General features: G+C 41.9%; 1 protein-coding gene across 1 annotated transcript in view; it reads left to right on the plus strand.

Moving 5' to 3' along the window:
* Positions 1–24,751, plus strand: part of ASB13 (ankyrin repeat and SOCS box containing 13) — a 36,838-nt gene extending 12,087 nt beyond the window's left edge. The window contains exons 2-6 of the mRNA XM_077169521.1: positions 12,689–12,876; positions 13,772–13,922; positions 16,488–16,622; positions 21,344–21,535; positions 22,938–24,751. Of these exons, the coding sequence (XP_077025636.1) occupies positions 12,689–12,876; positions 13,772–13,922; positions 16,488–16,622; positions 21,344–21,535; positions 22,938–23,065 (794 nt within the window). The 3' untranslated portion in view covers positions 23,066–24,751. The remainder of the gene's footprint in view (positions 1–12,688; positions 12,877–13,771; positions 13,923–16,487; positions 16,623–21,343; positions 21,536–22,937) is intronic.
* The last annotated feature ends 2,411 nt before the right edge of the window (positions 24,752–27,162 follow it).

The raw sequence follows: 27,162 nt of genomic DNA on the forward strand, positions 1-27,162 counted from the left end.
TAAAGTACACCTAGGGTCCATCTGAGATTCTACAGAAGTTTCACACACCAAGATTAATTTCCAGAAACCTATAATCTCCAGATGGGTTCCTAAGTCAGATAATTCCTGAAACTCGAAGGGGCTAGCCTCTCAAGAACATCATCTACTTCCATTCCCCTATCCCGTATTATTCACACCCCTTTCCAATATGAAAAAATTAGAATGGGCATAGCCCAAATACCCCTAAAGATCAGGAGAGGGATCAAAGGAGAACGAGGAGTTTTAACACAGAAGATAGGATTTAACAAATGAGTATGACTGCTGAATCATTATTTTGTTATTTCTATTAGTCTCCAGTGTTTTGGAGCACCTGGAAGGAAAAAGCTAAAATTGTGGAACTGTAGCCCATACCCAAGTCTGAAATTTGTTCTATAACTACCTGTTACAATGAACTTTGAAATTTATTGATTTTTTGTATATATGTTTTATTTCACAATAAAAAATGTTAAAAAACAAAAACAAAAACTGGTGATGATGATAACGCCATGAATTAAGTTCCCACCTTGTGCTAAGCTCTTCATGTATGTTGTCTTTAATTATTACAACAACGCCGCAGAGTAGGTGTTATAGTGAGAAAACTGTGGCTCAGAAAGTGAGTGACTTAAAGTCACACAGCCTAGCAGGGAAGCTGGGTCTGATACCCAAGTCTGTTTGCTGCCAAGGCCTGTGGTGTTTTCCCAGCAGCACTACCTCCTGAGGTTACTGGTGCTCCCAGGTGTTAAGATTTTCTGGGGAACTGCAGCACAAATTACAGTTCTCCTTGGCATCTCCCTGCAGGTTTAGGATTCAGCTTTCATGGATCTGCTCTTGGTTACTTATGTCCTTCCCCTTTTCCTTTTCCAGTTTGTTATATTCTTAGCTTCTGTCATTACTTGCTGGTCTCTTTGGCCGTTTTCATTCCTTTACTGTCATTTTTGTGTGGTTTGGGGAGGAGCCAGACCTGAATGGGTGATTTCACCTTGCATTGCTTTTTTGGAAGTGTCCATTTTAAAGGATTTCCAAGGTGGTTTCCAGTTCAAAAATTAATTTTTTGCTGGGGCGGACCACGATGGCTCAGCAGTCAGAGTTCTTGCCTGCCATGCTGGAGACCTGGGTTTGATTCCCAGTGCCTGCCCATGCAAAAAAAAAAAAATTAGTTTTTCACTATACAGACATAGATATGTGCCAATCCTTAGCTTTGGGAGTGTCATTAAGGCCACCTGACTTTTCCCTGAGAGCTAAAGGTGAGCCTATTGAAGGAAGCCTTGGACAGCTGTCCCTGCTGAGGCTTCTAGAGCCTGTTGTGGTTCTTAGCTCCCCAACACCAAGATAGTCCCAGTGCCTGTCATCTGTCCACAGCCTTCTCTTGTCAGTTTGCCACCTCCCTTCTATCTCACTTGTACTACATTTATTAATGGAGTATGGCAGAGGACTTTGCCTCATCATTTCAGGAACGTTTACTGGGATATTTGGGGGAAAGGGCTTATTCCAGGGCCAGCAGATTATTTCCAATCAACAGCTGCAACAGAAAATGGCATTTCTGCAGAGAGGACCCTTGGTACTCTGTCTTTCCTCTCTCTGTCTTTTACATTTATGTATTTTTAAAAAACATTTTTTATTGTGAAATATATATACAAAAACTCAATAAATTTCAAGGTATATTGTAACAAGTAGTTATAGATTGGATTTGAAAGTTTGATATGGGTTATAGTCCCACAATTTCATATTTTTCCTTCTGACTGCTCTAAGACACTGAGACTCAAAGAAATATCAATATAATGATTCAGCAGTCATACTCATTTGTTAAATCCTGTCTTCTCTATTATAACTCCTCCTGCTCCTTTGATCCTTATCCCAATATTTAGAGGTATTTGGACTATGCCCATCTAACTTTTTCATGTTGGAAATGGGTATTGATAAAATGGGATAGTGGGATGGAACTGGTTGCTCTTCTTAGAGAGGCTAGCCCCTCTGGGTTTCAGGATTTATCTGGCCTAGGAACCCATCTGAAGATTGTAGGTTTCTGAAAAGTAATCTAAAATGCATGAAATTTCTGTAGAATCTTAGATAGAGCCCTAGGTGTTCTTTAGGGTTCACAGGAATGGTGTTGGTTGGGGTTTGGCAAACTGTGGCAATTAGCAATATCTAGCTGAAGCTTGCATAAGAGTAGCCCCCAGAATAGTCTCTTGACTCTATTTGAACTCTCTTAGCCACTGATATCTTATTTTGTTACATTTCTTTTCCCCATTTTAGTCCAGAAGGCATTGTCAATCCCATGGTGCCAGGGTAGGCTCATCCTTGGGAGTCATGACCCACATTGCCAGGGAGACTTTCACCCCTGGATGTCATGTCCTATGTAGGGGGGAGGGTAATGATTTTACTTGCAGAATTAGACTTAGAAAGAGAAAGGCCACATCTGCCTGGCTGTCTTTTGAATAAATTTTCTGGTCCAAACTGCATTTAAGAGTGCATTTTTTATATTTTACCCTAACCTAAAGCCAGTGTGAGGGATCAGCTGTGCCTTGAAGGTCTCTTTGGCAGTTAGAAAACACCAGGCCACATTGGGAGGAGCAGCCTGGAGAATGGCCATGGGATTTGGTCTTCAGATGCCTAAGTGGGATGCTGGTAAGCCCATTCTCTGGAAAAAAAAAGTAATATTAAAAGACAAACAAAAGTAGACTCTGATTTGCTGATTTCCCTGGAGTAAATACTCACACCATGCTTATCTTCAAGCCACCAATGGTTTTTGGCTGGCAGAAGTCCTGAATGTTTACTCCCAGTCTACCACTGGGCAACTTAGAGGGAATGCTCTGGTCTCGGAAGACCCCAGTGCTGGTTAGGTAATCTATCAGTTACAGGGGACCAAGACAAGGACTGAGTTACAGGAATGGGATACAAAATGGGGCTTATTATGAAACAAAGACACTCAGAAAAATTGGAGCACAAGAGCAAAACAGGGCTAGTAGAAATAGTAATAGCAATAATAATGGCCCTGTAATAGTAATTATAGCTAGTACTTATTGAGCACTCACAATTGGCTAGACACTGTAAAACAGTGTACAGGCATGATTTCATTTAGTCTGTATAGCCACCCCGTGGAAGAGGCATGGATATCTCCATTTTATAATTGAAAAACTTTGTGGTGGGAAGTGTCTTAGTTTGCTAGGCTGCTATGGCAAATACAACATAGTGGGTTGTCTTAACCAGTGGGAATTTTTTGCCTCATGGTTTCAGAAACTAGAAGGCTTGCTTCTTCCTCAGGTCCTTGGAGTTAAGGTGCTAACTTGTCATAATCTTGGGGTTCCTTGGCTTGGCTCTCTGCCTTCCTTCACATGGTGGTCTCATCTCCTTTTCTCTCTGGGTTCCCACTGACTTTCTGCTTTTCCCTGGAGCCTTCTCCTTAGAAGGCTTCCAGGAGTATGAATTAAGACCTACCCTCCTTCAGTTGGGCCACACCTTACCTAAAAATAACATCTTCAAAGGGTCCTATGATACCTAGGCTATTTTATAAGATTCTACAAAGTTTCCATCTGCTAGTGTAACTTTCCAGAAACTTACAAACTCCAGATGGGTCCCTGGGCCAGATAAGTCCTGAAATGCAGAGGGGCCAGCCTCTCCAGAACATCAGCTAGTTCCATCCACCATCCCATATTATCGACAGCCCCTTCCAACATGAAAAAGTTAGAACAGGCATAGCCCAAGTACCCCTGAAGAGTAGAAGAAAGATCCAAGGTGATGTTGGAGTTATACCAAGAAGGTAGGGTTTAACAAATAAGTATGAGTGCTGTATCATTATATTGATATTTCTTTTAGTCTACAGTGCCTTAGAGCAGCTAGAAGTAAAAACCTAAAATTGTGGAGTTGTAACCCATACTAAGCGCTGAAGTCTGTTCTACAACTAATTGTTGCAATGTACTTTGAAATTTATTGCTTTTTTTGTATATAGGTTATTTATCACAAAAAAGAAAAAAGAGGAGGGGAAATATAACATAGAAGGTAGGATTTAACAAATGAGTATGACTGCTGAATCATTATATTGTTATTTCTTTTGGTCTCCACTGTCTTGGAGCAGCTAGAAGAAAAAATTAAAAAATCATGAAACTGTAACCCATACCAAACTTTAAAATCTGTTCTATAACTACTTGTTAAAATGTACTTGGAAATTTATTGCTTTTTTGTATATATATTTCAAAATTAAAAAAAATTAAAAATAAAGAGCAGGAAAAAAAGGTTCTATGTACAGTGGGTTCGCTACCCACAGGGATGTATAATTCAACCCAGCCCAGGTGGCAGAGCTAGTGATAAGTGATGAGACAGGACTTGAACGCACAGGCAATGATTCCAAGGAACCAGCTTGATGCTGAGCCCCTTGAAATGCTCAGCCAGGGCTTCTTTTTTTATTATTATTATTTTTTATTTTTCAAAAGGTTTATTGTTAAAATTTATATAGATGATGTTTATCAATTTTGTTTCTAATTAATTTTTTTAAATGAAAGCTATATATTTGTGAATGGTGGTGGGATTTTCTTCATAACTGCATTCTTACTTAATCCCCTTCAATAAATTTTCCATTCTCAGAAGCTTGCCTTTGTCAACTAGCAAGAAGAGAGGTAAAACTGTAATGGAGCAGATTGAAGGCCATGCTTAGAATTGAGAACGCCTGGGAGCTCACAAGTCAGAATCAGCATCTCCCTCTGTAGCCACCAAACTGTCTTCCATCGCTGCCTGAATTCTCAGACACACTGTTATTCCTAACTTTCCTTCGGTGTCAGCCAGGGCTTCTTCATTCCCCAAGGACAGGCTTGGACCTGCGCAGAGCCTCACCCTCAGATGTGAGGGGGCCCCAGCAATGGGTAAACAGGGGTACAAGGGTGGGGCCCCCAAAACGCTTTCGTCCTGGCACACAGGCTGAGTCAGTAAGGGAAGCGTGTGCGGCAGAAGAGTGGTGAAAATATTCTCAAGCACTAGTCATACTGCCTTGAGGTGGCCTCTAAAGAAGTCTGGCACTAGATCAGTAGATGAGGCCAAGAAAGGCTCTAGTTTTCAAGATGGAGGTTCTTCCTAATCATTCATTAGCTTGGGCTTGGATGCCATAGGCAAATAATAGGAAGCTATAGATACTATCTGAACTGAAGAACAGGGAGGAGAGGGGAATGAGGCAGAATCCACCTATCTCACCTGTCGCACAAATCACCAAATTCTCTATTTCTTTGGGGCTGCAACCTTACCTCTTGTTAGGACACAGCTTCTTGTTTTGAATGATGGCACCTGGCAGGGGCAGAGCTGAAATGCGTCACCATATTAGGCCTGGGGCATGGTTCAGGCAACTGTCATGGGTCTGGGTGGACTTGTAAGGGGCTGGAAGGAGATTAGCCTTTATGTGCCAGACTCAGCTTTGGGAGTAACAAGTCTAATATGGCAAGGAGAATATGCTTCTGGAGAATATTTATTCATCGAAATTTCTGAGTGTCAGACACTGCTGGAAGCCAAGGTTAATCAATGAAGTTTCTATCCCTAAGGTACTCATGGAGAAGGACGAGTAAAGGGAGCAGGTAGATCGGGGTGCAGGATGCTAGAGTGAAGGGCTGTATAGCCGTTCAGAGATGTCAAAAAGAAGGGAGTGAGTGGGCAGGCTGGCACACAGGGAAAGTTTCATGAAGGAGCAGGCATTTGGCTGCTGCTGACTCATTGAGAAGGGTAGTGGAATGGGGAATATGGGGACTGAGGAAGGGCCTTCCAAGCAGGGGGAATTGTACACACAAAGGCACCAAGGCTCAAACCTTGAAACTATATGGGCCAGGCCATCTGCAGTTCATTATAACCAGAGACAGATGTGTGTGTGTGTGTGTGTGTGTGTGTATGTGTGTGTGTGCATACGTGTAGGGGGGATGGGGGTGGGCTGCAGGGGGCAAGATTGAACAGAGAACCCTGGGCTGTCCTTTGGAGGCCTGGGAGGCCCAGAGGGAGCTTGCCAGAACAGGACTTTCAAGTTTCCAAGATGGCATGTCTCCTGTTGGAGATGGTACCAGGGCTCTTGCTACAACTTGGGTCCAGGCACAGCACTGTGGTCAGGCCTGGCAAGTCAGGTAACTAATTTGTCAACATTTTTCTGTGCTTATTCTTTTCACATTGCAAGCAGATTTCCCCTTTTTGATATAAGGACAATAACCACATGGTGACTCTTCCCACTAGAGGAAGGTTGGAATTCTTTTTACAGGGCTGAGCCCCCAAATCGTGTAGCTTTGGGTTGCATGCCTGGGATGGGTACCCAGTGGCTCCCCTGCCTTTCTTTATGCAGAGTCTCTCTCCCTTCCCCCTCGAGTTTCAGCTCTAGAAGGCCTTGTGGGTGTTTTCGGGGTGTCATGAAATGTTGTTGAGGTACAACACACCTGCCTCCTCTTCCTCCAGCCCCTTCTCCTCCCCTGCAGTAAAGCTGTCTCCTATTGACTACAGCGTGTGGTTGGTGTAGCTCCAGGCGACCTCCCACCCCACCCCCACCCCCAAGTCCTTCTCTATCTTTCTATTACTCATCTGCAGTTCTAGTCTCTGACCTCATTGATGCTGCTAAGTGTTTTAAGTGGTAAAAACACTGTTACCAACAGATGCATTTCCTTCACAGACTGGTCATAAAGAAAGAAAATTGATTAAAAAAAATTTTCCATGTCTAAAACTTTAAACAATGAATTGTGGTAATTCCTCCATTTATTCATTTCTGTATTCATACCGCAAGTGAATAGAGCACTGTCAATGAACCGTGTGTTATGCCAGGAGCTGGGAACACAGAGGTACTAAGCAGTGCTTCTCCCAGACCTGGCTGCTGCTTACTCTCTTTGCAGAGCTCTCCTGACCGTCCCAGACACTTGAGTGTGCTGCTTATAAGTGTTCCCCTAGCATCGCAGTTATCCTGCCTTTCTGGAGAATTTGCACTACTGTGAACTGCTTATTTTCACATCCTACTCATCTTTGTATGCAGCAGGGGAGATGCTAAAAATATCTAGAGATGCTGTTGAAGGAACATGTGTGGGAAACTACACAAAGCTTTCTGCGGTTCAGCTTCTGGGCCCTTCTGGCTCAGGTTGTCTTTCTAGCTGCACTCTTCTTTGTTGCAACAGGATGAAGGACCTCACCCTGTTCTCCATTTTTGTTTTTTAGTAATCTCTGGTTCTATTCTTTGGGGTTTTGCTCCCCTAGATTGGCTTTAAAGTGATACCTAGGCACTGCTTTTCACCACCCCTTAAGTTGGGTATTGAGATTACTTAATTACTCCCAGGGAAAATTTTGGGGGTACCCTTTTTTACACCAGAAAGCATAAAGTTCCACAAGCTTGATTTTGTATTTGTGGAATTCAGATCTTCCTCTGTTATTTTCTCCATGCTTCCTCTGCTGCTGCCAAAAGTGAAGCTCTCTTCAGGTTCCCATTTCATAGGATCACTCAGGCTCTGTAGCTATTGTGGGGAATGGTATAACTGGAGGGGTAATAATACTATAGACAGCATTTATTGAGCACTTGCTTTGTGTCAGGCCCCACACTAAGTGCTTTTACCTATTTTAATTCATTCAATGTTCATAATCTACCTATGAATAGAACTATTACTATTTCAACTTACAGGTGAAGAAACTGACACTCAGCCAAGTAATATCTTGTCCACACTGGTAACTGGCTGAGCTGCTACAGATGCAAGCATTTCTGGTTCTAGCCATTGCATCCCACTGCCTCAATTGCACTGTTACCCACTGTACCCCACTGCAGTAACTGCACTTCTGCCCACTGCACCCCACTGCCCTGACTGTATTCTTGCCCACTGCACTGCCTTGCCTGCACTCCTGTCCACTGCACTCTTCATTCCTCAGCCACACTCCTGCCTACTGCACTGCCTCAGTGACATTCCTGACCACTGCATTCATTGCCTCAGCCACAAAATAGAGGTGGGGGTCACCTATAGTATGGTAGAAGTGCAGTGATTCTCTAAGAGTAGACAAATAATCACTGGCACATTAAAGATGAAATTATCCTTCTGCAGAGGAAATTCACTCCAGATATGGTTCGTAGAAGTGCTTCTAATAAGCACTGCATTGCCTCGACCATATTTCTGCCCACTGCACTGCTATTTTGGACATAGCTGTTAACCACTAGAAAAGGAGATCTGTTCATTGTGAAGGAGTGTGTAATGTGATCTTCTCTGCTTGAAGAAGGGACTCAACAGTTAAGGACATGTCAGTATTTATACCACATTGTTGTCATTTATCATATAGTTTTTCAAGTGTCCAGAGCCTCTACTTTATCCCAGTTGCTATGATAGCTGCTAAGAAAACACAGGTATAGCTTCTGTGTTTGGGGAGTTTCCAGTCTCTACTAGTTAGCATGCTTCTGTTTGCATCTGGCTTAGACGATAAATATCTGTCTTACATCATAGGAAGCCTAACTATAATGACTCATTTGTCATTACAAGGATATCATGTCCTTGTTCACTCTGATGCCTTTATTCACTCTGTCTTCAGACTGGGAACCATATGGCTTTAGAATTTCCTAGTTCACATGTGGCATTATCCAGAAGAAGAAGGCAGACAGTCCTCTCCTGTAGCTCATTCTTAGGAATGAGAAGAGCTGTGAAGCTTAGAATCCTCTCAGCTGTTTCTCCCTCACTTCTCATCAACTAGATTAGATGTTTAGATGCTTATGATGTTCCAAGGAACTAGGATTATTATGATCAACTCAGACTTGTTACCAGGGAATGGAATTGATGGGTTCTGGAGTCAACCATAGTGACTGTTATAATCTGTTTCCACTGTTTGATAGATAGCAAGCAAACAGGTGGTGGCCATACAGAATGATAACACCTGATGGACACATACAAGGGGCTTTTGTAGCACAGAGGAGGACCTCTCAACCCAGTGTGGATAGGGGCTGAGATGGGGCAAAGTGTGCAAAAAATATCCATTAGATTTGAATCTTGAGAAATACAAGTAGAAGTTATATGGGATGAAGGAGGGGGATATGAGATAAGGAGGCCAGATGTGGGCATTAAGGAAGGGTATATGCAGTGATAAAGCAGTGATTCTCAAAGTGTGGTCCCCAGACCAGCAAGATTCTCGGGCTCCACCTGATCTGTAATGACTCAGAAACTCTGGAGTGGGGCCCAACAATCTGTGCTTCAACAAGCCCTCCAGGTGAGTCAGATGTACACTCAAATACAAGAACCACAGGTCTAAAGTTTGTGGAGGTCTTAGTGCTGCATTTTGCGTAGTTCTCTCTCTAGCTGAAGGGGATTGATGGGAAGGAGCTGGTGAGGTAAGCTGGAGAGGTAAGAAAGAGGGAGAACTTCAGAGAAGTTTATTTGATTTTGGAATAAGAGTAGTGCCTTTGTGAGCGGGCCGTGGTGGCTTAGCAGGAAGAGGTCTTGCCTGCCGTGCCAGAGACCCAGGTTCAGTTCCTGGTACCTGCCCATGTAAAAAAAAAAAATTAGTGCCTTTGTTTATTCATTAATCAACAAACATTTGTTGAATATTTACTCTGCTAGTAGGAATAGAAAAATGAATAATTATGCTTTAAGATGAATGAAAATGAAGTCATAGCATACCCAAACTAATGGGATGCAACTAAATCAGTACTTGGAGAGAAAAAAAAGAAAGATCTCAAATCAATCACCTAACCTTCACTGTTAAGACACTAGGAAAGGAAGAGCAAATATTATACACAAAATGTTCGTAGAAGCACTATTCACAGTAGCCAAAAGGTGGAAACAATCCAAATGTCCATCAACAGATTAATGGATAAACAAAATGTGATGTATCCATATAATGAATATTTGGCCATAAAAAGGAAGTACTGATGTATGCTACAATATGGACAAACCTTGAAAACATTATAACTGAAAGAACCCAGTTGCAAAAGGCCACATATTATATGATGCCATTTATATGAAAAGTCCAAAATAGGAACGTCCGTAGAGACAGAAAGTAGACTAGTGGTTGCTTATGACTGGGGGAGGGAAGGGGAATATGGGAAGAGATAGCTAAAGGTGATGAAAATGTTCTAAAATTGACTGTGGTGATAGTTGCACATCTCTGTGCCATTGAATTGTACACTTTAAATTGGCAAATTTTATGATATGTGAATTATATCTTAATAAAGCTGTTAAAAAGAAGAGCATACTTAACCTAAAGCAAACAGAAGGAAGGAAATAATAAAGATTAGAGTAGAAATTAATGAAATAAAGAAAAGCAATGTAGAAAATCAACAAAACTAAAAGTTGATTCTTTGAAAAGATCAACAAAATTAACAAACCTTTTAGCTGTGCTGACCAAGAAAAAAAGAGAGAATATTCAAATTGCAAAATCAGGAATGAAAGAAGAGACATTACTACTATTTCTTACCGAAATAAAGTGATCATATAGAAATATTATGAATAACTATATGAGGGTGAGGTAGATAACTTGAATGAAATGGACAAGTTCCTAGAAAGACACTGCATTAGCTAGGCTTCTCTAAAGAAATGGAATCAGCAGAAGATATCTGTAAATATAAAATTTATAAAAGTGTCTCAAGTAACCATGGGAATGTAGAGTCTGAGGTTTGTAGGGCAGGCTGAAAGCTTACAGCTCCAGTGAAGGTCCTCAACGAAATATCAGGAGAGGCTGGCTGGCTGAAGCAGGAAGAGTGATTGTCTCTTCTGAATCCTCCTTAAAAGCCTTCTGATGATTAGATTAAGTATCACTCATTGCAGAAGACACTCCCCTTAGCTGATTGTAAATGCAATCAGCTGTGGATGCAGCCAACATGATCATGATTTAAGTCTATGAAATGTCCTCATAGCAACAGACAAGCCAGTGCTTGCCTGACCAGACAACTGGGCAACATCACTAGGCCAAGTTGACACATGAATCTAAACATGACAGATACAATCTACCAAAACTGACTCAAGAAGAAATAGAAAATCTGAATAGAACAAATAAAGATTGAATTAGAAATTTAAAAATCTTCCAACAAAGAAAGCCCTGATCCAGATGGCCTCACTGGTGAATTCTACCAAACATTTAAAGATTCAATACCAATTCTTCAAAAAGAGAAGAGCGAGAAATACTTTTCAGTTCATTCTATGAGGTCAGTATTACCCTTATATCAAAACCAGACAAGGATACCACAAGAAAAGTACAAATTCTTATGAATATAAATGCAAAAATTGTGATTAAGAGCCTTGCAAACCTAATCCAACAACATATACAAAGGCTTATACACCATGACCAAGTAGTATTTATCCCAGGGAGACAAGAGCTGAAAATCAATTAATGTAATAAACTACATTAATAGAATTAAAGGGAAAAAACACCCATGGGAATATTGCAACAGATGCAAAAAAAAAAAAGCATTTGAGAAAATCTAACACCCTTTTGTGATAAAAACACTCAAGAGACTAGAAATGGAAATGAATTTGCTCAACCTGATATAGGGTATCTATGAAAACCCACAACTAATATCATACTTAATGGTGAAAGAGTGAATTCTTCCCCCCTAAGATCAGGAACAAGACAAGGATGTCTGCTCTCACCGCTTCTATTCCATATTGTTTTGGAGATTCTAGCCAGGGCAATAAGATGAGAAAAAGAAGTAAAACACAGACTGGAAAGGAAGAAGTAAAACTCTCTCTATTTGCAGACAACATGATCTATACAGAAAATCTAAGGAATCCACTAAAAGTGAATAATCAAAACATAGTCCCTATGAGGAGAGGAGGTGGTATAAATGTTGTAATATGGGTGTGTATATGTGAATATTGGGGGGGAAGCATCTTCGAGAAAAAGAGATACTTCAACTGGGCCTTCATAGAGCATGCAGATATTTAAATAGGAGATGGCAGAGCAGCTTATTGAGGGGCAGAAGCAGGCATTTTGGGCCAAGAGAAGAATATATGCAAAGGGACACAGGTGTGAAACAGAAGGGGCAGCGATAAACCACAAGTGTGGCTGGAGAGTGGGGCTAAGGAGGAGACAGTCGTGGGAGATGGAGTCAGATAGATGAGCAAAGTCCAGATCACAAAGACCCTTAATGTGCTGTTACGGACTGAATCATGTTCCCGACAAAGATGTGTTCAAATGCCAATCCTTGGTCATTTATAAACAGGGTCTTTGAAAATGTTGTTAAGGTGAGGCCAACTGAATCAGAGTAGGCCTTAACCCAATGTGACCAGAGTCCTTATAAGCAGAGGAAATTTGGACACAGTAGGGAGAGAGAGTGTGCGTGTGTGTACGAGAGAGAGAGAGCACGATGGCTATGTAACAGAGACAGATTCTGAGTTACAGATTGCCGGCTAGCCACCACCAAAATGCTATAGATTTCAGAGAGCATGAGCCTGCTGATACCATGATTTTGGACATCTAGCCTCCAAGACCATGAGATAATAAATACCTGTTGTTTGAGTCAACCAGTCTGTGGTATTTGTTATAGCAGCCCTGCCAAAATAAGACCTATGCTATACTGAGGAGCTTGGACCCTACTCAACTACAGGCACTAGGAATCATGGGAGGATTTTAAATTTTAATTAATAATGTGTGAACCAAGTAATGATCATATTGTGTCTCGGTTACAGTAAAGGGACCCTGGAGCCTCACCTCTGTTCATTTGTGCTGGATGTAAGTGGCATGGTCTCAACCCTAGGTCTGCTTTCCTTTCCAGGTTTCTGGGTGGAACGGACCCCCGTGCATGAGGCGGCTCAGCGGGGTGAGGCGCTACAGCTGCAGCAGCTGATAGAGAGCGGGGCCTGCGTCAATCAGGTCACGGTGGACTCCATCACACCCCTGCATGCGGCCAGTCTCCAGGGCCAGGTGCAGTGTGTGCAGCTGCTGCTGGCTGCCGGGGCCCAGGTAAGGGGGCCTCAGGCGGACCCCAAGGTCTGGAAATGGGTGGGACCAACTTGCAAGAATTAGAGTGTGAAAGATAGAAAGGGTTTGGGATTAGTGCTCTGGGACATGCAAACATGGAAAGAAAAGAAGCCACTGAAGGAGAACAAGAGTTAAAGGCCAGTGTGGTAGAAACCAGGAGCTGGGGCGTCACTGCACAGTGAGGATCCGTGAGAAAGGACTGAGGAGTGTGGGTGGATTGGGCTAAGAGGGTGTCTGGAGGCTGAAAGGAAAGCAGTTTTAGCCAAATGGGATCCACAGAACTTAAATTTCCAGGGATGGAACTGAAGACTGAGCTGCTTGGTCTTTCTAAACCTTTGGATCTGAAGGCGGTCAAAGAGGAACTGGGGCATATTTCAGCGTACACCAAATAGGAGCTGGATTTGCACACCTTCTGAGTAGAATATGCCTATTTGGGGAGCTGCCTTTTGCCTACCCTAGGTTTTTCAAACTCGAGGGGGTGTGTTAAGCAGTTTCAGGCACTCCTTTTATCCGAGGCTGAGTTAAAACCCCCTTTTATCCCCTGCCTTCCCCACCTTGCAATCTGGTCTTCTCCTTTCCTCTCTGTGCTTGTTGGGTGTTGAGGGTGATGGAAGGAGTGAGGCTGGTTTTATCCTGGTCCTGAGGGAAAAGAACCTCAAACAAACAAAAAAACCTGAGCCTGTACTGAGGGGGTTCACAGGGACCCTCCCAATCAGTATTTCTCTCTGCCTTTGAACTCCTGTTCCTAGCCTGCAGCCTTAGCACACAACAGAAACTCAGTAGAGATGAATCAGGGTCAGGATGAGAAAACGAGGGGCCTGGCTCCCCCTGCCCCTCCCACCCTGCCCTCTGACACTCATCTCTTCCCCCCACTGAGGTGGATGCCCGCAACATTGATGGCAGCACCCCTCTCTGCGACGCCTGTGCCTCAGGGAGCCTCGAATGCGTGAAGCTTTTGCTCTCCCACGGGGCGAAGGTCAACCCACCCCTGTACACGGCCTCTCCCCTGCACGAGGCCTGCATGAGTGGTGAGTCCTGGTGGGAACCCCCAGCTGTGCTCTCTTGACTCTGCTTCCCTGTGGCAAAAACCCCAGGGCCAACCCAGGCACCCGCTTTCCCTTTCATCTCCCACAGTCAGCTTGGCACCTTATCCCCCTTTTCTTTTTGCTCCTGAGAAGTCTCTTGTCTTTCTGGGATTTGAGACTTTTGGGAGGAAAGCAATGCAGACAGACAGGAAGGAGCGTCCATCTACTGGAGTGGGAGAGTTACGAGTCTCTGGCCCTAGGTCCTTCAGCTGTAGCGATTTTAAGTATTTCCTTCACCCGAAGCTGGGGCCTGTGGTTTCTATGATATGATTCTATTTCTCTACCATGTCCCCTTTTTCCCTTCAGATGTAAATAATAGCAACCAGTCAGCTCTGCAGGCATTCACTGGTCCCTGCTGAGGGTTTGCACTTGTAAGTTCTCGATCTAGTGGAGAGACAAGACCCAAACACGTCAGTGGTGACCCAGCACCTGAAGGCTGGGCCAGGGGTGGCTCTGACAGCTCTTGGGGGTGGGCTTGGGGCAAGTGGTCTTACATGCTTCAGGGAGCACGTGGTTTTGAACTGGGCCTCACAGAACCTATCTAGGTTTTGGTTATATGGGTGTTACAGGTTGAATTGTGTCCCCCAAAAGACATAACAAATCCTAACCTCCAGTGCTTTAGAATATGACCTTATTTGGAAATAGGGTTGTTGCAGATGGAATTACTTAAATTAAGGTGAGGTCATACCGGAGTAGGGTAGATCCTTAATCCAGTGTGACCAGTGTCCTTATAAGAAGACAAGAAGAGATAGATGAGAGAAGGCATATGATGACAGAGGCAGATATTGTAGTGATGCAGCTATGAGCTAAGGAGTATCAGGGATTGCCAGCAAACCACCAGAAGCTAGAAGAGGAAGGAAAGGGTTCTTTCCTAGAGGTTTTAGAGAGAGCATGGTCCTGCCAACAACTTGATTTTGGACCTCTAGCCTCCCGAACAGTAAGCAATATGTTTCTGTTGTCTCAAGCCACCCAGTTTTTATTGTTACGGCAGTCCCAGGAAACAGACAGTGGGAATACAAGAAGGCCAGTCCAAGCAGGGCATAATTACTTGCCTGGTCTTACTTGATCAGCAGTTCTGAGCAGAGAGGCGGCAACAGATAAGACTGGAAATTTAGGATGAGACCCAGTTTTTGGAAAGTTTTTAAATGACAAGACTGAGGAGTTTGAGTTCTACCCTTTTGAGCAAAGGTTGCAAAATTGTGGCCTTTATTTTGACCAGCCAGCTTGGTGTTTGTCTTTGAATGCATTTATTTAGTTGAATGTGTCTCATGTACCTCACAGGGTTCCCTCTAGTCTACACCCTGACTCACACAGATCAGTTACTTTTCCTACCCTCACAGGCACCAGGGATTGCTTCAGTCAGCAATTGAAGGTTTTTGAACAGATGTTGAGTTGACAAGAAAACAAATTAGAAAGGTTTACTTAGTGGCCATTGTGTATTGACAGACTGAAATAGTGGCAGGAATACTGGAGAGGGGGTGGATAGTGGATATCCTGGATGCAGAGAGATGAATTAAAGGTCACAGCAATAATCTACATGCAGAGCACTTACAGCCCAAGATGGTAGCATGGGATTGGACAGAATGGGATGGACTTAAAAAAAAATTAGGGTTACGAATCAATAGAATTTATGAGGGAGAGAGGTGAAGAGTCTAAATTGACTCAGGTTTGAGCTGGGAGGGATGTCATTTGTTGAAATGAATTGGCAAGGAGTAGGGACCCCCAAGGAAGGGAAAGGAGAAGAGTTTGTAGTGGTCAAGACATCCAAATGAGAAGACTGCCGATGGTCATAAATGTGGGACAGCAGCTCAGGGTTAGAGGTGAAAATTTGCCTGGATTTCAGCAATAAAGAGGTAATTAAGGATGAGAGAGGATGGAGTCTAAGACAGAATCTGCCAGAAAAGAAGTGCAGAGGGCCAAGGCCTGGACTTTTATCCAAATCCACATTAAAGATACCACAAGAGGAGACAAGAAAAGAGGCAGAGAAGGAGTCATCAGAGATACCTGAGAGAAACAGTACAGGAAGAAAATGTAAAGGAAATTAATTGAGAAGACTCAGAGTCAAGACACCAGTAGTTATATGTCATTACCACCTGGCTTGGCCCTACCCCCGCACACCTTGTGGATTGGGAGGTAGAAACGTTTTCTCTTCCGTTGAGGACCCCATGGGAACAGTAAGGAGAATCTTCTCTGATTATTCATAAGTGATGTTCCCAAAGTTCTTATTCTCACAGCAGAGGGCTGGTATGCCTTCCTTTTCTCCCACTGCCAGGTGGGCATGGGAATCCATACCCCTCCTCTAGGAAAAAGGAGAATCGTTTCCTTGTATCTGAAGAGCCAGGAGGAGTTGTGACAGGCTCCTTAGGTGGGATATAGTTCTGGTTTCCCCCTCCTCTACCCTTGCAACCAAGCATGGGGTGCAGCTTTTCTAGCCCCTGTTTCTGTCATGTTTCTTATGTATTTTAATATGATCATTGATTCTTTTGTTACCTTTCCATTTATTTTAAGGGAGTTCTGAATGCGTGAGGCTTCTTATTGACGTTGGAGCCAATCTTGAAGCACACGATTGCCATTTCGGGACTCCTCTGCACGTTGCCTGTGCAAGGGAGCATCTGGACTGTGTCAAGGTGCTGCTCAATGCAGGTGTGTTGGGGTTTACCTGCACGGTGAACTGGAGAAAGCTGGGTGGTAGAGTCAGACAGAATGGGGCTTGAAGCTGGCTCTTCACTTGCCAGCTGAGACTTCTTTGGGACTCAAGTTTTTTTCTCCATAGGATTATAAAAATAAATCCTACATTGTAGGATTGTTAGGAGGGTTTGTGATGACATTTCCACAGTACCTGGTGCATGGCAGGTGCTCAACAGATGCTAATAATTTTTATTAAATGGTTTAAAGACACATCCACATTCCCTGTCTAATAAATTTGTGATCTAAATCAAGAAGAGATGGGGATCTAACACGAAATGGAGTGAGCCGCGTGTAGGGGACAAGAGCTTTTGGAATCTAGGTCATTGTTGGGTTGGAGTGGTTAACTTCATCCTGAACCTAGCTACTCTAATGCTGACAAAGTGACTGGAGGAGATTCAAGCTTAAAATATAGATACTTATTTTCTAGGAAGGAGAAGCTCTTTATCAGAAGCTTAAAACATCTCCTTTCTCAATACCTCCTGCATGCCTCCCTTTATATCTCACTGGCCCAAATTGGGTCACGTGGTCAAACCTAACCCAGTCCCACTGGCTGGGACATTGCCACACTCTGACTGGTGTGGGCCTGAGCTATTTGAACCATTACTGTGATGGGGCAGAGAGAGCAAACCATTCAGGCCCTGCATGTGGAGCAGGCAGTTGGGTCAGTCCCACTCACGCCTACCCCAGATTGCAAGGTGGCTGTGCAGATGGTGTGGGTTGGAAAGGGAGGTAATGTTCCACTATGGTCTTCAGCAGGATATCCGGTGGATTTCAGGGGGAGTTTCTGTACACATGGGAAATTAAATGATGGGTGGCTAAAATTCCCCTCGGGAAGTCTGATGGGCATGCTTGTTAGTGTTATTACTTGATGTTCCTTGCCTACCATCACGTTGTCTGCTCTTGTTCAGAATAAAAAATAATCCTTGATTGCTAGTTTAATCTGATCAGGTGGTCTCATTAATATCCCTTGTTAGATCAGATAGATTTCTTTTTTCCTTAAAGAAAACTTTTTTAATGATGGAAAGTTTCATACACACAGAAGAGAGAAGACAATATATCCCTATGAATTCACAAATGGATTCTTCTTAATGTAATCATTCTTAATTTTTAGGGGGTGTGTCACAGATCCCTTGGAAAAACTAGTGAAAGTTGTAGACTGTGTCCCTAGAAAAACATGCAGGCAGGCAACTTTTTTTTTTTTTTTGTATCTTAAAAATACTTTTTTTTTAAAATTTTGTGTTAAAATAATAAACTTAAATTATTATTTTTATTGAGAAATCGTTACACACATACGGTCCATCCATATACAATCAGTGGCTCACAATATCCTCACATAGTTGTGTATTCGTCACCATAAACATTTTAGAACATAGGCAGGCAATTTTGCATGTGATTTCAGGGTGGGTATAGGCCCTGCTTGTGCAGCTCAGCTGAAGTGGAGGAGCCACCAGGTGGCACGTCACGGTGGTAGATACAGAGACTGTTCTTTTTCATAGGCAGTGAGTCCAAGTTGCTGACCTGTAGATTATTTCTGCAAAGGAGGAGGAATGGGGAGGTGACTTAATTTTTAATCTGATTACCAACAGTAGATATTTAACTCTGCTAGAGGCACTCAGACATAGCTAATTGCAGCTTGTTACACTTCTTTCTGTCACGGTTCTTGTCACCTTTATTAGTTATTGTTTCAACAAGCATGTATTGAGCTATTTGTGCTTGCTTATGTTTCAGGGAAAATGCCAGGTTCTGGGAGTGCTGAGGTGCATAAAACAGTTTCTTCTCACTGCTAATGAAGGTTTTACCAAGTCCACTTTAATCTTGCTTTGCTTTGAAGTCAGCTTTTTGGTAATGAGAGGACTTTAAACCCTTTCCTCTGAAGCATAAAATGGAGAATTTTTAAAGGTCAGATGACATTAGCTGTTTTGCTGGCTTCCCTCTCTCCTTCGGTCCCTGTCTCCCTACTTCCTTCCTTTCTCTCTCTCATCATAGCTTCAGTTCAAGACGTTTTCATCATTGATCCACACAAAGCCACTTTCAGCCCTCCCTCTCTCCTTTTATCCCTGTCCCTGTTTCCCTTCCCTTTCCCCCACAACTATTCTAATGTGTTTATTTAGATCCTTTTATCACTATGTGTTTTTGTAAGATACATACTATCACTGAGGCATGTTTTTTTTTTTAACAGGGATCATTTATTATAAAGAACTATTAAGTATAACATAGGAATATTATTAAGGTAGAAAGAAAATTCTGAGGAACACCCTAAGGGTAAGGGAGAGTACCCACCAAAGGACCAGTTTGGAAGGGGGGTCCCTGTCCCCAAGGCCGGGATTCAGGCCTTGTTGAAGATGTGGTTGTAGCCCCATTGGATGGTGACGAGCTTGAGAATGCCCCGATTAGAACTTGTCCATCAGTCACTGGGCAAGCAGGAAACTTGCCTCCAGAGTATAGACGGGCAGAGGCTGTGGGGACGCTGAGGGTCAGCTTATTGGCAGATCACCTCTGGCAGGAATGTAGCAGGAACAAGAAGGAAACCAAATGTAAATCCCAGAACAAGGAGGGGTAGATCCTTTCTTCTGCAATATCTCTCTAGTGTGAGGCATGTATTTCTAATTGACATGCTTGGTATTGTGGTATATATTTTACTCTGTTTCTTATTTTTCACCCAGTGACATGTTTTCAAAGTCCATCACGTTCCTATGTGTACACCTGGTCTGTTGTTTCATGGAGATTCCAGCTTCCCTTCTTGTTCACCATTCCTTCCTTTCCACCCAGTCAAATGATGCCAGGCACCCATCTCAAAGAGTTCTCACTTGGTACTTTGGGAAGGTCACCTCTATGAAGGAGTCACCATGCCTAGGGGCCCATATATCAAGTCATAATAGCAAACAGGGCTGAAAGGAGGCATGATCTTTAGGCCTGTTTCCCCTGGTAGTTTTTTTTTGTGGACTTGAGAAAGTAGTTTTATTTCCTTTGTGCCCCCTTCTTTGTTGTTAAAATAAAGAAAATCTCTATCCTTCCCAATTGGCAAGAAGGTTGCCAAAATTAATGACATGAGAGAAAGCCACCTGGACTTCAGATTCTGCGGATTTTAGAACTGATTCTTTTCTACAAGTTTGTGTTTAGCATTAAAATTTATAATGGCATTAGAATTACAACCGGATAACAGTTATTTATTTATTTATTTTTGTATAGGCAAGTATTGGAAGAAAACCCCTTTTGTAATAGAGTGGTTGATATTGGGGAAAACATTTTTTTAATTTACTACATTTAAGTATTTTTTTTTTGTAATGCATTTTGGCCAAATTAAATACTTAGGTAATTTAGCCTTCTTCCTAATCAAGAAATTCTTTTTTCCTAACCTGATACCTGAATTTTGGTTGTGGAAAGTGGAGAAAATTTTCTCCATTTGTAGTATGATATCAGAGCACTTGATGAATTCTTAGGATCATACAGTGGACTTTGTTATTAACCTAGTTCCTATGTTCTATTAGGGATTTATATATATATATATATATATATATATATATATATTTTTTTTTTTTTTTTTTTTTTTTTTTTCAGCATGGGCAGGCTCTGGGAATCGAACCTGGGTCTCTGGCATGGCAGGTGAGAATTCTGCCACTGAGCCACCATTGTACTGACCAGGAATTAATGTTTTAATTCCAAAATTGGGAAGAAGGATTTTTCAGTATTTTTGAGCAGTGTGACTAGAAAATATAATAGCCTTATTCCACCTCATTTCCTTCTCTACTGACTCTCAAAATTTCATATTAATTGGGGGCAAGCTGGTGATCTGATTTTTAAAACCTGATTTTGATAATATTTTGTGATTGTGGTTTCATTCTTTTAGTTCCAGGGATTACTTTACTGATGCTGGCATATTTTCTTGGCTTCTTTTAAATAGTTTTCTCTTATCCCCTTTATCTTATAACCTCCTTATCTACTCAGGAGTGAACGTTGAAGAAGTTAGTATTTTCTCCAAAAGAAATTCTGAAGTACCAGATCATTATATAGAATAGGTGATAACTGTTCTCTAATAATGATATTTTCTCATAGTTTTATCAGAATCTTTATTTTTATGCATTTTTAAACATGCTATATTCAGCTGCTAATTGTTTCTGAATGTCTACTATTATCCCAAGCCCAATTTGGAAGGCAGAGCTGAATTTGCAACTGAGATACTCAATCTCTTATCTGAATTCCATGTTATCCCCTTTTCTAAAGGAATATTTATATTTGAAGAATATTCATTCTTTCATTCAAATATTTTTAGAGTCCCTGCTTTGTGCCCACATGAGGGAAGAAGTGGTATGTGTATGTACATAAAGGACAGGCAGGAAAGCTTGGATAGTTCAGCCTGAACTTTCAGAGGTCTGGGGAATTTGGGTATGGAATTGACTGTTAACTCATGAGAGAGGTTTTTGTTTCGTTTATTTTTCTGTTATGGTTTTTCTTCCAATTTCATTATTACTGTTATCCATCCTTAGCCCCCATCTCTTAAAAAAAAAAAAAAAAGGTAATTTGTGCTTCCAGGTTTTGAAAATGCAATAGTAGAGTTCAGCTTAATTTTGTTTTCAGGATGGGGGCTGCTTGTGTATACCAAACTGGGGTAAGCCAGTGTTTCTCCTGGCTTCAGATTCTCTCCTTGGTCATATCTGTTCTCCCTTCCGGACCTCCAGGGGCCAATGTGAATGCAGCAAAGCTTCACGAGACAGCCCTTCACCACGCAGCCAAGGTGAAGAACGTGGACCTCATCGAGATGCTCATTGAATTTGGAGGCAACATCTATGCCAGAGACAACCGTGGGAAGAAGCCCTCAGACTACACGTGGAGCAGCAGTGCCCCTGCCAAGTGTTTCGAGTACTACGAAAGTGAGGCCCTGCCTGCCTTTGAGAAAGCTGTCCTCCTCTGCTAGGCTCCCGCGCCTCTTGGGCGCATCCTTCATGGTTGCTTTGCTGATTCTCCTTGAGCCCCAGCTGAGGGTTTCCCTTTTAGTCCCCAGGTCCTGACTCTTTGCCACTGGGACATGTGTTTTGAGCACTTTGTAGGTGCTGGTTTCCACAGCTGGATCTGCTCTCCTTGGATGTCCCTGCTCCCTGCTACAGCGTTCACTAGCAAGAGAGCATTGAGCAGCAGGAAGCATGCAACCCTCCAACCTCACCCCCACCCTCCCTTACCAGTGCTAAACCCTCCAGGGGGCCTCATTTGTTCAGAAGTTTGAGGGGGCATGCCTACTAGCTGCAGATTGGCTCTTCTTCTTTATTTTTAATGCAATTTTATTGAGATATATTATATATTCACATACAATATAATAAACGAAAGTGCATAATCAGTGGTCACAGTATCATCACATGGTTGTGCATTCATCCCAATTGATTTTTGAACATCATTACTGCAAAAAAAAAAAAAGAATGAGAATAAAAGTAAAGGTAAAAAAGAGCAGCTAGAACATACCATTCCCCCATGCTCCCTATTATTTATTTATTTTTTTGTCTTTATTTTTTTCCTTACTCATCTGTCCATATATGATAAAGCGAGTGTCAGACGCAAGGTTTTCACAATCACACAGTCATACCTTACAAGCTCTATAGTTATTCAGTCATCTTCAGGAGTCAAGGCATTTCCCTCTAGCGACTCCAATATGCCAAAAACTCAAAAGGGATATCTATATCTGCATAGGAATAATCTCCAAAATGATCTCTTGACTCTATTCGAAATTTCTCAGCCACTGAAGCTTTATTTTCTCTCATTTCCCTTCCTGTTTTGGTTGAGAATTTTTTCTCAATCCCACGATGCCAGGGCCAGGCTCATCCCCAGGAATCATGCCCCACATTGCTAGGGAGATTTACACACCTGGGAATCATATCCCAGATATGGGGGAGGGCAGTGAGTTCACCTGCAGAGCTGGTTTAGAGAGAAAGATCACATGCAGATTGTTTCTTCACAGACAAAATCTGTGTATTGAATTATAACAGTATGGCAATGAATGAATGAGTGAATGAACCAAACTCACCCACCTCCAAACCAACCAACCAACCAAATGATCCACAAAATGAAACCCAGTGGACAGCCACCAAATTGCAAATGATCTTTCTCAGGTCCCCAACTGTCCTTTCTGCTAACTTTCCAGATAAGGCAGGTAGGACACATCCCATTTCCCAGGAAAAGGTGGCTTTTCTGCTTCTCCCTTCATAAGTATTCAGTCAAAGAACATTATGCTATTTTCTTAAACTGCCCTTGCAAACTTCCTCATTCTCTTTTTTTTTTTTTCAGAGACACCCCTGACCCTGTCGCAGCTTTGCAGAGTGAGCTTGAGGAAGGCCGCTGGCGTCAGAGGGCTGGAGAAAATTGCCAAGTTGAACATCCCACCTCGGCTTATCAATTACCTTTCCTATAACTAAGCCATGTGAGACCAGCAGAGGCTGGGGTTGACAGGGGACTTAGCATTGGACCAAAGAGGTGTAATTGCTCTAGGAAGAGTGACGTTCCTCAAGTTTCCGTCGGTCCTCTTTGCCCTCTTGTTTCATCTTTTCTCCAGAATTCCTGGAGCCTGTTTTCAAGCAGTGAGAAGACCCTGCCTCAGCCTCTGTTCTGTGCAGATCCCTGTGCCAGTACTGCCCAGAACTTGCACTTGAACTCCAGTATGGTCACGGAGGTCCAGCTTTGTTCTTTCACCGACCTTCCTCAGAGGGACAGATTGCTGTAAGAGGAAAGCGGAAGGCTGGGTGGGACCAGAGATTCAGGGCGCTGTGGTTGAGTGTCACAGTGCAGAAACACTAGGTCCCAGATGCTGGCCTGTCACTTCAATTCAGCTCTGCTCCTCTGTGATCAAAGGCAGGGGCCTGTGCTCCAGATGCGGAGCAGAGTGCAAGGTCAGGGGCCTGACCACGGGGTCTGCGGCGGTTGCTTTGTTGACATCCTACCATCTGGATGCTTTTTTTTTTTTTTCCCCTGGAACAATAGTCGGCACTTTCCAAGGCCCACCTTCACTGAGGTGTATGCATCACTCAGGGAGCTCTCTATGGGCCTTGGTGGAGGAAAGCTCAGGTTCTTTATTCCCCACACCTAGCACAGTGTTTCTTAGGAAGTTTTTCTTCGTTTTAGATCCTAACTCTTTTAAAAAGTTTATGTAGAAGATACATAGGCTATAACACTAAGGTTTTGTTAGTGAGTCTTTAAAATAAAAGATAATGTGAAGAAATGTTAGTGTATATTCTCATGGGTAGTTATTAAGTCCTTTCCAATGTAAAGGACTGTTATGAAATTCCTTAGGGATTATTTTTCATCAGTTTTTACAGTTGCCAAGTGAATTCTTCTCCCATTCTAAGTTTTGCCAACTCCTTGAAGCTCTAAAATTATAAGTCACCAGTATCCAGTGGGTACCACTAAACATTTACTTGTTCATTTAGCAGATATTTATGGAACATCCATTATGCTTAAGGCACTGTGTACAAACTGGGAAGGAAACAGGCTTATTATCAGAGGCAAGAGAAGAAAATATTTGTACCACAGTCTGTTCCCTTAGTACTAAAAATAACACTAAATCTTTGTTGTAAAACACAAGTTGAAACATTAAGTAGTATATTCAGACTGCATTTACCTGCCTAAGATTCTGTATCTTAGTTTTCATTTTTAACCAGAGGGTTAAACTAAAGAAGTTTTGCATAATTAATTAGGTATATTTATTTTCTGGGGAAACCGAAGACACCATTTGTGAATAGTAAGTGGTTCCTGCCTGAAGCCAGCTTGCCCAGAAACAGGAACATTTTGGTCACCAGATATTCCCAGGGCCCGCCCGGGCCTCCCACCTTTTGGGAGTGTGTGGAACAGAATAAAATAGAATTGCCAAGAAATGCCAGTTGCACCCCATGACCAGAGGCATCTCTCTGCACAGTTACTTGGGACCACAGATCTGGGGAAAAACTTGATGCCGGATGCCTTGGGAATTGTTGATTGCCAACGTTTTACCCATTTTTATGGTGATGCTTCATTTATGCCACTCCTGTTTGGTTACATTCTTGAATACAAGCTCTGGGTCAATGGATGTGTTGGCTGAAACAACAAAAATTAAAAAAACTTTGAGTTTTGCTCCTTTTCTCTTTGTAACACAAACTTGCATCTAGGAATTAAACTTGATAACATCTCCACACAATTTAATGCTCAGTACAAAATCAGGGCTCCTCTACTCACCCCGTTATTGCTCAGTAAAAGTTGTGTTCATCCTTGTATTTACATGAGCCTTTCTTGTTGGGAGCAGGAATGCTGGAATGGTCTTTGTTCTGTATGTGGAGGCAGGTAGCTCTCATCTTACTGGTTTTGGAGAAGGTCAGATGTCTAAAGAAGAATCCCATCTTCCTGCCTCCTCAACTGTAAAGATTTCAGTGTGGCCCCCATGTGGGCTCTTTGTGTGCAAAGGATCAGATGAGTAGGATTTAGAGGAGTGGGCCTCTATTTTTCCCACTGCAAAAGAGTTATTAAGTCAGACTTTGATCAGTAAAAGGATTTGATGATCAACCACTGAACCAATCCTGACATTTTACAAACGAGGATGTGAGGCCTCGCTAACCTCCTAAGTTTTTTGTGAGGCTGAAATTAAGTCATTAAAGGATGCCTTAAAGAGAGTAAAATGCTCCCCAAATATAAAAGTTTTGTTGATGCTTGTAGATCTGATAGTGTGTAAATTAATCTTTTCTGACTTGGATAGGACCGCCTATTTCAGGAGTAATACATTCAGAGGGCTTCTCAGTTTACATTAAATATTTTTTTCATTATTAGATAAGTTGTGGGTTTGTATTAACATTCATGCATAAAATACAGGATTCTCACACACCATCTCACCACCAACACCTTGCACTGGTGTGGAATATTTGTTACAATTGATGATAGCACATTTTTATAATTGTACTATTAATTAAAGTCTATGATTTAACATAAGTTTCCTCCATTTACATTTTAAAACTTTATGTGCAGTGGATAAGTTTAGAGAGGACATTTGCAACAGATAACTGCTTGGTAATCAAAATACATAAAGATCTCTTATAAATTAATAAGAAAAAAATTAATGACTCAGTGGGGAAAACCAGGCAGAGAATATGAATGGGAAATTCACAAAAGTGGAAAGCTCATAAATCCAGTAACAACAGGAAAAGATGCTCGGTAGTAATCAGGGAAATGGAAATGAATGAATATTTAATTCAGCAAAATGATTCCATTATATACCATCATGTTGATAAATATTAATAGAAGGTCTGACAGTTTCATAATGTTGATGGACCACATGGGCAAATGAAAGTCACATACTGCTAATGGAAGTATGAATTGATACTTCTACTTTGGAGAGCTACTGATGTTATCTAATACAATAGAAACTGTGCATACTCCATAGCCCCAGTAACTCTACTTCTATAAATGTACCCTAGAGAAACTCTTAGACATATACAAGGAAACATGGCTAAGGATGCTTAGTGCAGCAATATTTGCAATAGCAAAAGACCACCAGTCATAGGAAATAAATTGTGGAATATGTGCATTCCTTCTGTACTACATAAAAGTTAAGATTAATTAGTTATGTTTTATGTAAGTAGATCTAAAGGATATAAGGGTAGGTGAAAAAGTTGCTAAAACTTATGTACATTATGAATCATTTGTTGTAAATTTAAAAAAATTATTTACTATTAAAAATTATGGCAAAATGTACGTAACAAGAATAATTTAGCCATTTTTAAGCGAACAATTCTGTGACATTAAATACATTGACAATAAGTGACAATATTGTTTCCAGAATATATTCATCTCAAAGAGAAATTCATACCCATTAAGCAATAATTCCTCACTTCCCCCTCCCCACACCCCTGGTAACCACTAATCTGCTTTTTGTTTTTATGAATTTACTTATTCCAAATATTTCACAGAAAACAAATCGTATGGTATTTGTTGTCCTTCTGTGCTGACTTGTTACACTCAATATGATATCTTCAAGGTTCATCCTGTTATAGCATGTATTAGTACTTCATTTCTTTTTTTTTTTCTTGAGGGTGTGTGAATCAAACCAAAGATTCTCGTGTGGCAGGCGAGAATTCTACCACTGAACTAACTGTGCCACCCTTTGCATTTTTTTGCAGCTGAATAATATTCCAATGTATGGATTACCATATTTTATTTATTTATTTGTTGATGGACACGGGTTGCCTCCATCTTTTGACTGTTGTGAAAAATGAGTGCTGTGACAAACAGTGATTTACAAATATTTGTCTGAGTCCCTGCTTTAAATGTCCAAACTAAGGCATCCAGGAAAAGATAACCTTCAAGGGAGGCCAATACGTCTGCAATGCCTCTGTCAGCTGGGAAGTTACATGGGTCTGTTGCTATGGGCTCTGTTGCTTTCAACCTCTGTTCCTGTGGAGGTTCCTCACTTTACTTCTCCAGGGCTGCCTTTTATCTCTTTGCTTCCCTTGGCTCTCTCCAGGTTCTGGCTTGCTTAACATCTCATGGCAGCATC

The sequence above is a fragment of the Tamandua tetradactyla genome, chromosome 7 (assembly GCF_023851605.1).
Source record: "Tamandua tetradactyla isolate mTamTet1 chromosome 7, mTamTet1.pri, whole genome shotgun sequence".
Classification (NCBI taxonomy): Eukaryota; Metazoa; Chordata; class Mammalia; order Pilosa; family Myrmecophagidae; genus Tamandua; species Tamandua tetradactyla.